The 13,111-nt window shown below is 33.5% G+C and overlaps 1 protein-coding gene across 1 annotated transcript in view; it reads right to left on the reverse strand.

Annotated features, from left to right (window-relative positions):
- The window catches only part of LOC127851238 (adhesion G-protein coupled receptor G6-like), a 41,340-nt gene that overhangs the window by 12,183 nt on the left and 16,046 nt on the right, over positions 1-13,111 (reverse strand). Inside the window, exons 2-16 of the mRNA XM_052384850.1 lie at positions 11,425-11,646; positions 11,077-11,148; positions 9,393-9,464; positions 8,903-8,974; positions 8,063-8,134; positions 7,455-7,624; positions 7,101-7,201; positions 6,401-6,578; positions 5,952-6,070; positions 5,760-5,818; positions 3,589-3,785; positions 2,967-3,102; positions 2,567-2,670; positions 1,902-2,133; positions 1,431-1,590 (exon numbers count right to left, since the gene is read on the reverse strand). Of these exons, the coding sequence (XP_052240810.1) occupies positions 1,431-1,590; positions 1,902-2,133; positions 2,567-2,670; positions 2,967-3,102; positions 3,589-3,785; positions 5,760-5,818; positions 5,952-6,070; positions 6,401-6,578; positions 7,101-7,201; positions 7,455-7,624; positions 8,063-8,134; positions 8,903-8,974; positions 9,393-9,464; positions 11,077-11,148; positions 11,425-11,630 (1,950 nt within the window). The 5' untranslated portion in view covers positions 11,631-11,646. The remainder of the gene's footprint in view (positions 1-1,430; positions 1,591-1,901; positions 2,134-2,566; positions 2,671-2,966; positions 3,103-3,588; positions 3,786-5,759; positions 5,819-5,951; positions 6,071-6,400; positions 6,579-7,100; positions 7,202-7,454; positions 7,625-8,062; positions 8,135-8,902; positions 8,975-9,392; positions 9,465-11,076; positions 11,149-11,424; positions 11,647-13,111) is intronic.

The following is a 13,111-nucleotide window of genomic DNA, read 5'->3' on the forward strand; positions in this document are numbered from 1 at the left end:
TAAGAAGTTCATGTGCTTATTAACACAAAAATATCTGATTAATTCAGTGAAGAACTGTCCGATTTGATTTCAAAGCAAACATGACTCACCGCATTTCCAAATTATCACAGTTTCCGGTAATCTTGCGCACTTGGTGTAACGACCTCATTTTGGCAGAATTGAAGACATAATATGGTGTCCAATTATCGACAAAAACATTCCAGAATATTATTTAAAAAATCAGTCTGTAAAACCATTCAAATTTAATGTGGATTAATAGCTGTACTTCGGTTTCTTTGATGATGGTGGTGGCATTCCTCTGAGTGTAGCAAAATATACATTACAATTTTTAATTAATTGATTTCTAGCGTGAAAAAAAAAATGTGTTTGCATAACAGTTTAAATTTTACCCCGATCATGCTTCCATAGTTTACAGACAATCTCAAAACTAGGCCATTGCGTATGAGGAGATCATACCAAATGTGGCTTAACAGAATGGCGGGAAATGATGACAATGTTGTCTGATGCGATATATTTTCAATAGCCAAAAATACCATAACTGATCGAATATCGTGCAATAGATTGCTAATTACACGTTGGATGTATGAATTCTTAATTTAAAGTATGAAAACACTCAAAAATGCAGGGAATTTGTGATTCATGTCGAATTTATCGTAAGTATGTCAGTGTTAACGATACATGTACAATGAACAAAGATTATGCAACCGGTGTTAAAATGTAATAAAAATGTAATGTAATACATTTTTATTTTGCATGGAATACGTACAATTTAAATCCGTTAATTCTTAAAAATTTGAAATTTCATCTTCCATCACTAAAGAAAACCATTCTTCGTCGTAACTGCGGAGTGCGCAAGATTACCGGACGCGCAAGATTACCGGACTTAACTGTATCAATCAACTGTTTACCATGTGCCATGCATTTGTAAAATTGGTGTTATCAATGTTAATATGGTTATTCAAATGTTTGACACAAACAAATGTACCAAGTATTGGTTATGCGGTGTTTTGTGCTCTACGTAAATGTGGTATTGAAGCTTCATAATCATCTCATTTCACAAACAGTTATAAAAAGGCGTTTATATCATTGAAACTATATTATATCATCGAAAAAAGGTCGAAGTTAAGGGAATGAATACAAAATAATATTGTTTATTTTAATAATATGTTATTGGTTATCAAGGTCATCGAAATTACTACACTCATCCTTCCTCAATCACGAATGCATCTGAAATTTGTTCAGCACAATTAAAAACACAGTATTTCCGTAATGTTGATTTTTAGTGGAGCCTTAATGAGACATTCAACGCTGAGTTTGCAAAAAAGGGTCTTTAGATAGCCTTAAAAAGACTTTCGATTTCATCAAGCTGTTAAACAGTCTGTTGAACTAAATATATGATTGCAAATAATGCACAATACATGTTGACTTACCTTGGACCCTGTTAGGTCTTTAAAGCCGTCACTTAATGATAACGTTAATCCATTGAATATACCCGATCCAGAGGTGAAAACGAATCCAGCTAAGTTAGATTTAACTAAGGCAAAATCCTTGTCAATCCTGCTTAAAAGTTTTTCGATTGCTAAAATCATTCTGAAATTATAAATGGCACAATGCAATACATAAGCATGCACAAGATGTAACCGTGTGCTTATAATATTCATGTACAAGGTGATACAAATAAACATCCATTAAAATATAAAATAGATTAATATGACACGACAAATACATGTGCTAAAATAGAAAATATAAATTATTTAACTGTCTATTTAACAGTAAAAGAGGATATATTATCTCAATACATTTCAGTTTCAGGATGTTGTGTCGCACATTTTTAAGAAAATCTAGTCTGTTATTGTTCAATATGTTCTTACATCAAATTTGTATTAAAGTCTCATAAATACCTGGCCGATGATTGAGATGATTTCTCTGCCTTCGCTAGAACATCATCTTCGATGTTCAACAAATTGTTGATAGTATCCACTGTGTTATTAATAACAACGTCGTCGGTAATTGACAAGTCCGTGTTCAATATTTTATCCACGGTATCAACTACCATTTGCATGTCTGAAGACGTAAACGTGTTCCAATTATCAGTGATTGTGGACAATTCTAAAGACACAGCAGCCACGTTTTCTGAAGAGTATATAACATTTGTTATTCAATAAATATCTGTAAATCAATGTGTGAATATAAATTTTTAAATATCGATGTATCATCCGTAAATCAAAACAAGATGACGTCGTGAAGCGATTTTTAGTTGCTAAAATGTTGCAGAATGCTTGTATGTTTACGTTTTTACACCAATGTTACTTGTTTTTGGGTCTTCCTATTGTGATTAACCTTCGCATGGCACATTTTGTTGTTGGACATTTTATATGACATAAAAGTAGTGGGCAGTGTTTATGGATATAACCGACAGAAACATATATTTCACTGAAGGTAAATACTGACGTTTTCAGCAACATAGTCAGGGCTCACAACTTCGCGTGTGAAAAAGTGAAAAGTAAGAATACTGATTGAAAATACTATATGTATGAAAGTTATTATGCATAAATATAAGCCATACCATTTGATACATTTCTTTGAACCATTTCTTGCAGATAACGTGATTGCTGGACTTCTAAAGGACAATCGACATGAAATGAGGATCCCCATGTCCTGTCTGATAGGCTGAAATAATAATACATTTGTTTTTATAAAACCAACGGTAGATTGGCTTTCTGTCTTATACATTTGCATGTTTCATCAATTAAGTCAAGTCATTTTGACCGTTTCGTTTATTTGCTTTCAGTTGTTGTGTGTCAAGTAGCCCTTATCCTAAATACAAACTGATTAACAGTTAAAAAATTAAGTCCCACAATTTAAACATGATATTTACAAACAGCTTCACTGAAACAATGCCTTAAATTTATTTTAAGAAAATACACTTAGCAACCCGACTCAATAATATTTATATTTTGCATTACCATTGTCTCAGAGCTGCACTTCTAGAATTGTTAAATTGGAATGGACAGTCAATATTGGCCGTATTTGATGCATGGGTTAATGGCCAGTATAGCTGACCTCGTCCTGTGGTTCGCTCAATAATCGGTGGACAATATTCTGTAAAAGGCAACACCAATTAAACAGTTAAGTATTTACTTGAAAAATAAACTGTTTTGACCGCACTCTATTAAATGGCTCAACAATCGTTGGACAATAATCTACAAAAGGCAACATCAATGAAAAAACAGTATGTACTTGAAAAATAAATTGTTTTGATCGCACTCTATTGAATTCTTAAAATCCATTTAAGATCTAAACAATTGACAATTGTTGCTACAAATGTTCAAGAGGGATTCGTAAAACAATAACGTCTTGGATTGTTTATTGGTTAAACGTTTTGTCACATAAATAACAACGTAAAAAAAGTTTATAAGGCATTTTCACTAGTTAAAATAAAACTTAAGTATAATCAGTCCCTAAAAAGCTATCGACAAACCTCAATTACTGTTGTTGAAGCCTGCAGTAGCTAAACTTGCAAAACAATGAAAATATCTCAGTGTTTATTTTATTATAAGAAAACACATATGCGCATGTCCTACAAACCTAAATTTGATAAAGTCATTATGTCAACGCTCGTCACTGATGTTTCACTCAGAGTCAAGCTTGGAAGTTTCTTGGACAAGGCTTTCCTAACATCCGTTGTTGATACATACCAAACGGTTGTACAATGGATAGTCAGGTGAACTGTAACTTGCGGTTGAACGTGAACTGGATCACCTCCAAGGAATTCTTGCGATTCACTGAAAACATTTTTTTTCCTAAAAAATAATACTTATAATAATGCTTATACTACTACTCCTTCTACTACTACTACTGCTGCTGCTGCTCCCACAACAACAACAACAACAGTTACTACTACTACTACTACTTCTTCTACAAAAACAACAACAACAACTTCTACTACTACTACTCCTACTCTTACTTCTTCTACTACTACTATTGCTGCTGCTACTGCTACTGCTACTGCTACTTCTACTAATATTACTACTACTACTTATAATAATAATAATAAAAACAAGGGATAAAATTGTCACAAAACCAGGTTTTCAATTTAAAAAAAATCTGATAAATGGAGACAATAAAAAATGAGCATTGTTACCCCCTTGTTTCAAATTCAATCTATTTTTACTCGTGGCAACCTTGATTTCAATTTGAACAATGGACAAAATTGTCACAAAACCAGGTTTTCAATTTGAAAAAAGTCTGATAAAGGGAGACAACTCAAACTGAACTGATTGTTTATAATTAACCCCCTTTGTTTCAAAATAAATCTATTTTTAGTCGTGGAGACCTTAAACTTGGAGGTATTTACGTAATTCTTTTGTGCGACACACCGTCCAATGATGGTGAACAAATATGCCAAATGATTTTTAAATCTCACAATGAATAACATAGTTATGGCCCGGACAAGCTCATTTATGGCCATTTTTTACCTTTGAACTCAAATTGTGACCTTGACCTTGGAGATATCGACGTAAGTTGCTCGCGCGACAAACCGTCTAATGATGGTGAACAAATGTGCCAAATGATTTTAAAATCTCACAATGAACGACAAAGTTATGGCCCGGACAAGCTTGTTCCGCCCGCCCGCCCGCCAACCCGCCCGCCAACCCTCCGCCCGCCCGCCCGCCGTCATTTGCCCATCTAATCACCAGTTTTTTCCTTCGGAAAACCTGGTTAAAAATAAGTCTGATAAAGGAAGACAACTCAAGATGTGCATTGTTAAATGTTCATAGTTACCCTCCTTGTTTCAAAATCAATCTATTTTAGTCGTGGCGACCTTGACCTTGGAGATATCGACGTATTTCTTTCGCGCGACACACCGCCCAATGATGGTGAACAAATGTGCCAAATGATTTTAAAATCTCACAATGAACGACATAGTTATGACCCGGACAAGCTCATTTATGGCCATTTTTGACCTTTGAACTCAAAGTGTGACCTTGACCTTGGAGATATCGACGTAATTCGTTCGCGCGACACACTGTCCAACACATGGTGAACACATATGCCAAATGATTTTAAAATCGCACAATGACCGACAAAGTTATGGCCCGGACAAGCTTGTTTCGCCCGCCCGCAAACAATCGCCAATCTAATTACCAGGTTTTTCCTTCGGAAAACCTGATTAATAATAATAATAATAATAATAATAATAATAAATTACTATGTTCTGATTTCACTTATAAATTACGTATGCAGAATTATTAGTATGATTTGCGTCAAGGAAGAGCGCGTATGACGCCGAAGTGCATAAATTGTAGCTCGTCCCATTTAACGTTTTGATTTTATAGTATGCTTTAAAAAGTGAAACACTTTCTAGCGATAAATATTTCAAGGAGGAAAAATATCAAAATTAATAAATACTAATGTAATAGTTCTAAATAAAGTATCTTAGATCTTAATAAATTGAGTAAGAAAAGAATTCATAAGTATTGTACCATAATTACAATACTTATAAAACTTAATATAGTTTGTGATTTAATTTTAGTATTGACGGCTATACCGAAGTTATTCATGTTGCTTATATAATACTATTGTTGTAATTCATGATGTTATTATAAAACACTGCTTAATTATTATTATTATTACTTGTTTACATTTCAGAAAATTGTCCTCATTAAATAAAAAGAAAAAGAAGGCGCAGTCTTATACATGTATACAAGATAGACCTCGCAAAAACTTGTGTACTCATAAATAAGTAAATACTGTACCTTAACTTATTAAATTTAACCCAAAACCTCACTTTCTCATCTTTGACGAAGGTTGTTACCTGAAATTAGTGAATATGCAATTTATAGCTCAAGTTATTAAGAAATGTTAAAATTGACAAAGGTAATGCTAAAAAAGAGCTTAAAAATACGAATTTGAAATTTGAATGTTATCAAACAATTCATGTAACTTACATCGGAGGCAATGTGCTTCGTGAATTCATAGTACTCCTTTGAACTAATGTTTTTCAACTCAGCCGTCATATTCATCGTTAGCTCCACTGTTACATCTAACACAAACTCGTTGGTAAAGCCTGAAAAGACGTGAACAACCGATAATTCATATCGATTAGTAACAAGAAAAGATACACGTGACAACATACTTTGAACGTAAATTAAGTGTGTAGTGGTATTTTTGATATAATGTAACAACAGACAAATCATATCTGAAATTTCGTAAGTAAATTTAATTAATACGTTTTGATATTATAATAATCATAACTCAACGATATTAGCAGCGTCTTCAACGTTATTGACTCCGATCTATGCTTGATTTCCAAGGATTGAAGTCTATTTATTTGTTAACTGTGCAATGGTGTGATATTATTTATTTAGAAGATTTATAATAAATATGTTTGACATACCCGCCATATCCTTCATATTGGAAAGACTTCCAATATAGCACGAGTAACACTGAGTATCTCCCTCAACACAAATCTTGTTGTTCTTCGCAATCAGGCCGAGACATGCCACGTAATCCATGCACCCCATGGTGACGGAAAGACTATTGTTGTTGTACGTAAGTGATGAGTAACATACATCCTGTGAAAAGATACATCAAATCGATTATACCAACTTTCTAAACTGAGAATACATTAAAATTAGTCAGATCAATATTGTCGCGTCAAGTAGTGTTATTTGTTCATGGCAGCGGAGAAGCGGACGTCATGTAATGACATAAAAAATAACGAACCGTTGAGTATGTTACTTGTGTGTGTGAGTTATGAATACCCTATTTTCTTGTGAAATATTATTCATATGATGAAACAAGAAGTCGCAGATAAGATTATGTAACGGCGAGTCTATTAATGTCGCATATATTGTGAAACAAATAACTTCTTTTGATGAAATAATCGCAATATAACTGTACGTGTATGCATGATTGTAGAACATCTTTGATAACATTCAAGAACAAGAAAGGTACACAATGATAAAACCGCAAGCTTTGTATTATGATGCTTTTTCAAGCAACTGTTTATAACACACGTTTTAGCATTTCAGGTATTGGCCAATTTTAAATGATATTTAAGTAAAATGTATTGATAACAGTTAATCGCAACAAACCGTATTTTTTCCGCAGCTTGCAATACTAATCGTGTCACAGTTCAAACGATCAGGGTAATTGACACAGCTATAGCACTGTACAACGGGTCCCCAATGCCTTCCTTCGGAAAATGTGAACAGATAAAAATGGCATCTGATACATTATTCACATATAAAACTTCATATTATAAGTTGATACCCAATTACAATGTTGGAATAATTTGTTTTGTACACTTGTATGTTCCTTTAAATGATTTCAATGAAAATAATATAATGTACAGTGCGTAATCATTAAAACGTACTACTTAAATAAAATGAAAGCTTAAGTAATTGTAGTGTATTATATAGTTTATGTTTGCGTGAAAGGAATATTACCATTTGTACATGCGTCCAGTGTTATATTGAACATTTCTTTGTTGTCATAATTTACGCATAACGCTCCTTGAACATTGAGTTTCAGAGCACTTTTAGCATTTCTATATTCAATATGTTGTTTCAGATGTTGCTCCTCGCACTGGCATTGCAATTCGTTACCGGATAACATCCTGAAGAGTATGCATTTTTTTTAATTATTAATAATGACTGTTATGTAAAGAGGCACAATAAACTTTCTAAGGTTCCAACATATACAAGTTTACAATATCTAGCAACAATATACAAAAAGTACACATATATTGTAATAATTACAAATACCCTCTACTGACTTTTGCTATATCAGCTATAATAAACCTTATAATACTGTTTAATCAGCTAATAATATTAGCAGTAAAATAAATGATTTACGTATTTTTACGATCACACTTCAACCAAATAATCGAAATTAATTTCGATATTGACATTCCAACCAACAAAACAAGATTTAAAAAGATGCGATACGTTTTTTGTCTCCATTTTTGTGAAAGACAAGATGACCTTATATACGTACATACTCTGTATACATGAACAAATGATGTTAAGAATACTATGGCTCAATATGTACTTACAGCTCCCGAAGACTAGCAGAGGAGAAAAACGATTGATGATGAATGGCTACAATTCTGTTGTTGGTGAGATTTCTGACAACATCAAAACCACGCAATTAATATATTAATCTCTTGGATCATAATCACACAACATTCAATTTAAAAACCAATATTTATCAGAGAACAATTATTTGCTACATGACTTTGGTTCTTGCACAAACCAAATATCACTTTTTACATTATCATGTTCAAAGATCAGAATACAAATGTTGTACGACAAATCACAGATATATTGCAACATACTGAGTGGCTACTAACGACCTTAAGAACTAGATGTGTCATGAAAAGTACCCATTTGCGCACGTTAACATGCCGGCTCATGTGTGTGCTGTATTTTTAATCTCTCTAACTGAATTGTCTTATATTTTGAGAAACGCGAGAGAAAAAGGAACCAAATCCGGTTATTTCAAAGGTCACCGAACCGAATGTGCATGTGCTCAAGTACATAACCTGGTAAATATGCTCGTAACATTTAATTATTCTGTCAACAATAACATTTGAATTACTCCATTCATATGTTAAACATGTCATACTTAGCAAGTTCACGTGCAGGTTAATATGTTTGTCTAGTATTATCCATATTTTTATTGAGTTTTGCGAATAACGGATTGAATGACGGAAAGACGACGGACAATTGCAAATCTTTATGCATAACCCTCTGAAACTATAAGCTTACAAATCGGAGAAATGAGCGGACTTGTTGGTCTTAACATAAATATGCAGGAAAACATGTATGGTCATTCAGCATCGTAAGATAACGATACATGCAAAGGGTTGCTACATGTGCAGTACATTACTTACAGACTATGCAAAGACGACAGTCCTGAGAAAATATCTTCTGTAATGTTCCGAAGACGATTGTTTGATAGATCTCTACAAAGAAGAAATGCGTTGAAATATTTTTATGTATAAGTCACCCCAAAGCAAATATACGTTGTAGAAACGTAGTAAGCAGCATAACACAAATGTGTTCAAATACATATTCGAACGACTTATTTAAAAAGCAAACTATATGCGAAGTTAGTACATATTCAAAAAAAGTGCATATGGTATAATCCAATTAAAACTAGCTTTTAAGTTGGTATGAATTGAAATTAAAACACACTCTTAATGAAGAAAACACACAGAAGGTACTTCAAATAACATGAAATTTATAATTCAAAAGATTCTTGTTCAAATTCAATACACATAGTTTGAAGACTTATGATAAGTGTTGGTTTAAAAAAAAGAAAAAATATATACAATTAAATAATATTTACAAAATAACTATATCTCAAACATTGTAACTTACAGTATCTGTAAACGGAAAAGTTCTGCAAACGAGTATGGTTCTATCTTGGAGATATTATTCTGTTTTAAATTTCTGAAAGCGAAATTAATGTTTTTAAGACTGTTTTCTGTAAATAAAATAACCTAACGCGTACACCATCACATAAATACGTAAACATTAAGGAAAGAATAAAGCATACAATACTGCTAATAGAAACATACTGTTGTGCCACATCTATGTTGATGACATAAATTATATCAATATTTCTTATGGTAACATGTCATTTTGCCTTCATTAAAATGAAATGTTAACGGCGGAGTATCAAATGCTCAGTCTACGTTAGATCAATGTGTTAGACATTTACCCAATGTCAAATTCGCGCTCCCAAGCACATTAGAAAGGTGCGCATGAAATGGTTTTAAATAAAAAAAATTGTACAGTTTACATTTATAACCATGTAATTATTTTTACCATTAGCAAAATGATAAGAAACCTATTTTAAAAACGCCAATCCTCTTTATTGCAAAATCATATAGCCGACCTGCGACGATACCGGGTTACAGTATGTACATTTAAAGTTTATATATATATATATATATATAAATATATATATATATATATATATATATATATATATATATATATATATATATATATATATATATACACATACGGGCTGGATGAAGACGTCGTCTTAAATCGATTTGCGAAATTCGATAAAATTAATGTGGCATATTAACAAATATATTGAACAATAATTAAAAAAAATGTATGTGCTACACGCATGTTTGCCCCTACTAACACATGTTAGGACAGAGACATATCCGACAGTCAGTTACAAAGGACTTGCTATCACATAACAAATACTTTTTTTACTATACACAATACTAACAAAAAAATGGCAAAGACTTAAGATTCAGCTTATGTGTTGTAGCTACATTTCAATCCATTTCAACCCTATTGACTTTATTTGAAAGCAACGCAATTGTATATAAATTCAATAACGTCTTCAAGAGAAGTTACCATCTCATTGTTAATAATTATGCGAAATCTTGTTAAAGCGGCCACTCCGTCCGATTCCTAGCCTGTCGTTTCTTTGGCGTTCAATGTTTTAGGGAGATCCAACTAGCACTTAAAAGAACCCATAATTTGGGAAACTTAATATTTTCTGTCGTGGAAAAATACAAAGACTTTAAATCTCGATATTGGTCGAAGTCAAATTTCCTTCAGGTGTGATCATCTATACGTTAAGGTTCTTAAGCTGCGAATGTTTTTGATCGTTAATTGAACTAAGTATTATTTAGTGGACAACATACACAAGGTTATAATACTGCCAAATCGGTCGCAATCGAATATGCTTTCTTTAAGATCACAAACACACTGAGATTATTAAGCTGGCAAGTTTGCCCAAAATAAGACAATACTTGAATAAAAGTTGAGTACACAATACTGTAGAGACTACACACCATATAGTTATAATAGAAAAAGGGCTATAATTCTGCCAAAACTGGTCGAAGCAAAAATAGTTTCTTTAAAGATCATGTACACCATAAGATCACATAGATGTCAGCATGTGGGAAAAAACCACACAACAACTAAAGACGATTTCACTACAAAACTCAGAAAAACTGGCGTACGAGTGCAATGGTCAACACCTACAATTTAATTTGGGCATACCATCTCGTCAGAGAAGGAAGTTACTTACAAGATTCGGAGATTTCTCAAACCAGAAAATGATGTGTTGAAAATTGTTTCTAAATGGTTGTAGCTAAAATCTCTGAAAAAGACAAAAAGAGCACGAGAACTTTATGCTGTTAATACAAACATGTTTAGTTATGCATAGCAATGATAAACATTTATCGTTTAAAACACGTTACAGTTGACTATGTGACACATATTAGTGCATACTCTATATATTATAAAACATCGATGGAATTGCTGATACAGGATACTACTTTTTACATAAAGCTGTAAAGTGTTTAATCATGAGCGAGCTAACAAATCGAACAGCAAAAACCTATGTCTACATATATCAATGTATCATTCTACATACACTTCAATGGCAGTTGTGTCGAATTCTTGCAGTTTAGATAAACCGAATTCTCTGCAGTTGTAAAAATTGTTTACTGCTTCATTGCAAGAGAATGGCGAGTCAACGTAGTCAATTACGCTGTAGTTAAGACCGCTCGCCATGGTGACGAATTGAAGAATAATGAGAAGGCTGGTAATGCAGTGCTTTGTTTCGGATTCCGATGGCATTTTGAGTTATGAAATCCTGAAATTAAATACGCCATTTCGTAATGAAACATTTATCATGTTTAAGTGTGAATAATTTCTGTTCCGGAGACAGGTTCTTTGGTCTGGTGTAATGTCAAGTGTTGTAATCACTAGATTAACGAAGATCTGATAAAATTTAAACACACCAATTATGTCATTATCCTATTTAACACGACATGCCAATGTTGCAATAATTTCATGCAAACATCTCCAATTAGCCAATATTAAATACGCGTCATATGGGAAATGTGCTTAATTCCTTGCAAATTGAATTCCAGACGTTTCGCCCCCAAGTATTTTCGCCCCTAGTTATTTCGCCCCCAAGACGTTTCGGACCTGGTCGTTTCGCCCCCAATTTTAATTTGAATAAGAGGATATTAATCAGGTCACTAATTTAACGCAGTATAAAGAAGTAACGAAAAAAACAAAAAAGTTTTTTTTTTCTATTTTATTAATTTATTTATCTGACATAAAATAACTTAAAATAACAGTGTAAAACAACATGATAACACACATATAACTCATACGATAATTCAGTAGTAAACGACAATGAAAGCATCTTTATTGTTAGAAGCAAGCAACATGAAGAAAAGTCCATAGTTTCCCGAAAGCACGCAGGTAGTGGGTTTGCCTACTGGGTGTTAGCGATGCAGCGTACATTACTCCATGTCTGGCGGTCCATAGAGTTTTGCGCAAGCTCGCAGGTATTGAGGTCGTGAGCTCACCTGCAGAGTATTGCTCAAACAACTCGCTGATCATTTGGGAGAGTCGTCTTTACCGGCGTCCTCTGTTTGTGCCGTCATTGCTGCCGGATGCGATCAGGGCTGCGTGCCGTTGTGCCTGCTTGCACTCACTGAGCAGCACAGGAACTAATCTATAGAATGTCAGACCGCGGTGACCAGCTCGCGAGTTCAACCGATGGTGATATCCTGAAGTATAATATAATGAACTATTACAAATACGCATAGCGCAAAAAGATATATGAGCATGTATAATGGATGATATTTTTTAATCACTTATGAATGTCTGAGAATACAAACGGAGTTGGTCTTGGGTGGCGAACAGGATGTGTCTGGCCTCTTGCACCTGAATGTCCCCAATGATGAACTCTCTGCATTGTAGATAGTCATAGTTGATCTGTAATTAGAACATAATAACATAAATAACATGCAAATCACATACTTATGCAACGTTATAAAATGTCAGTAAAAATACAAGTGCGCCGTCAAATTTCAATGATTATCTCAAACGATAGGTCCGTGGGATTTGCCGCTCTTTCCTTGTACCTGTGGCGGTTGACAGCACGTGCAACATTTTCCGGTTTGAATAGATTCGGCTGTGTCATTGGCACGGAATCCATTGCTTCTTCCACCAACTCTCTAGCCGATTTAAAAAGTTGACAACGAGACCCAACTTGTGCTTGGAAATTTATTCAATAATGTACTTATTTTTGACAAGTTTGT

This window comes from Dreissena polymorpha, chromosome 11 (genome assembly GCF_020536995.1).
Source record: "Dreissena polymorpha isolate Duluth1 chromosome 11, UMN_Dpol_1.0, whole genome shotgun sequence".
Lineage (NCBI taxonomy): Eukaryota > Metazoa > Mollusca > Bivalvia > Myida > Dreissenidae > Dreissena > Dreissena polymorpha.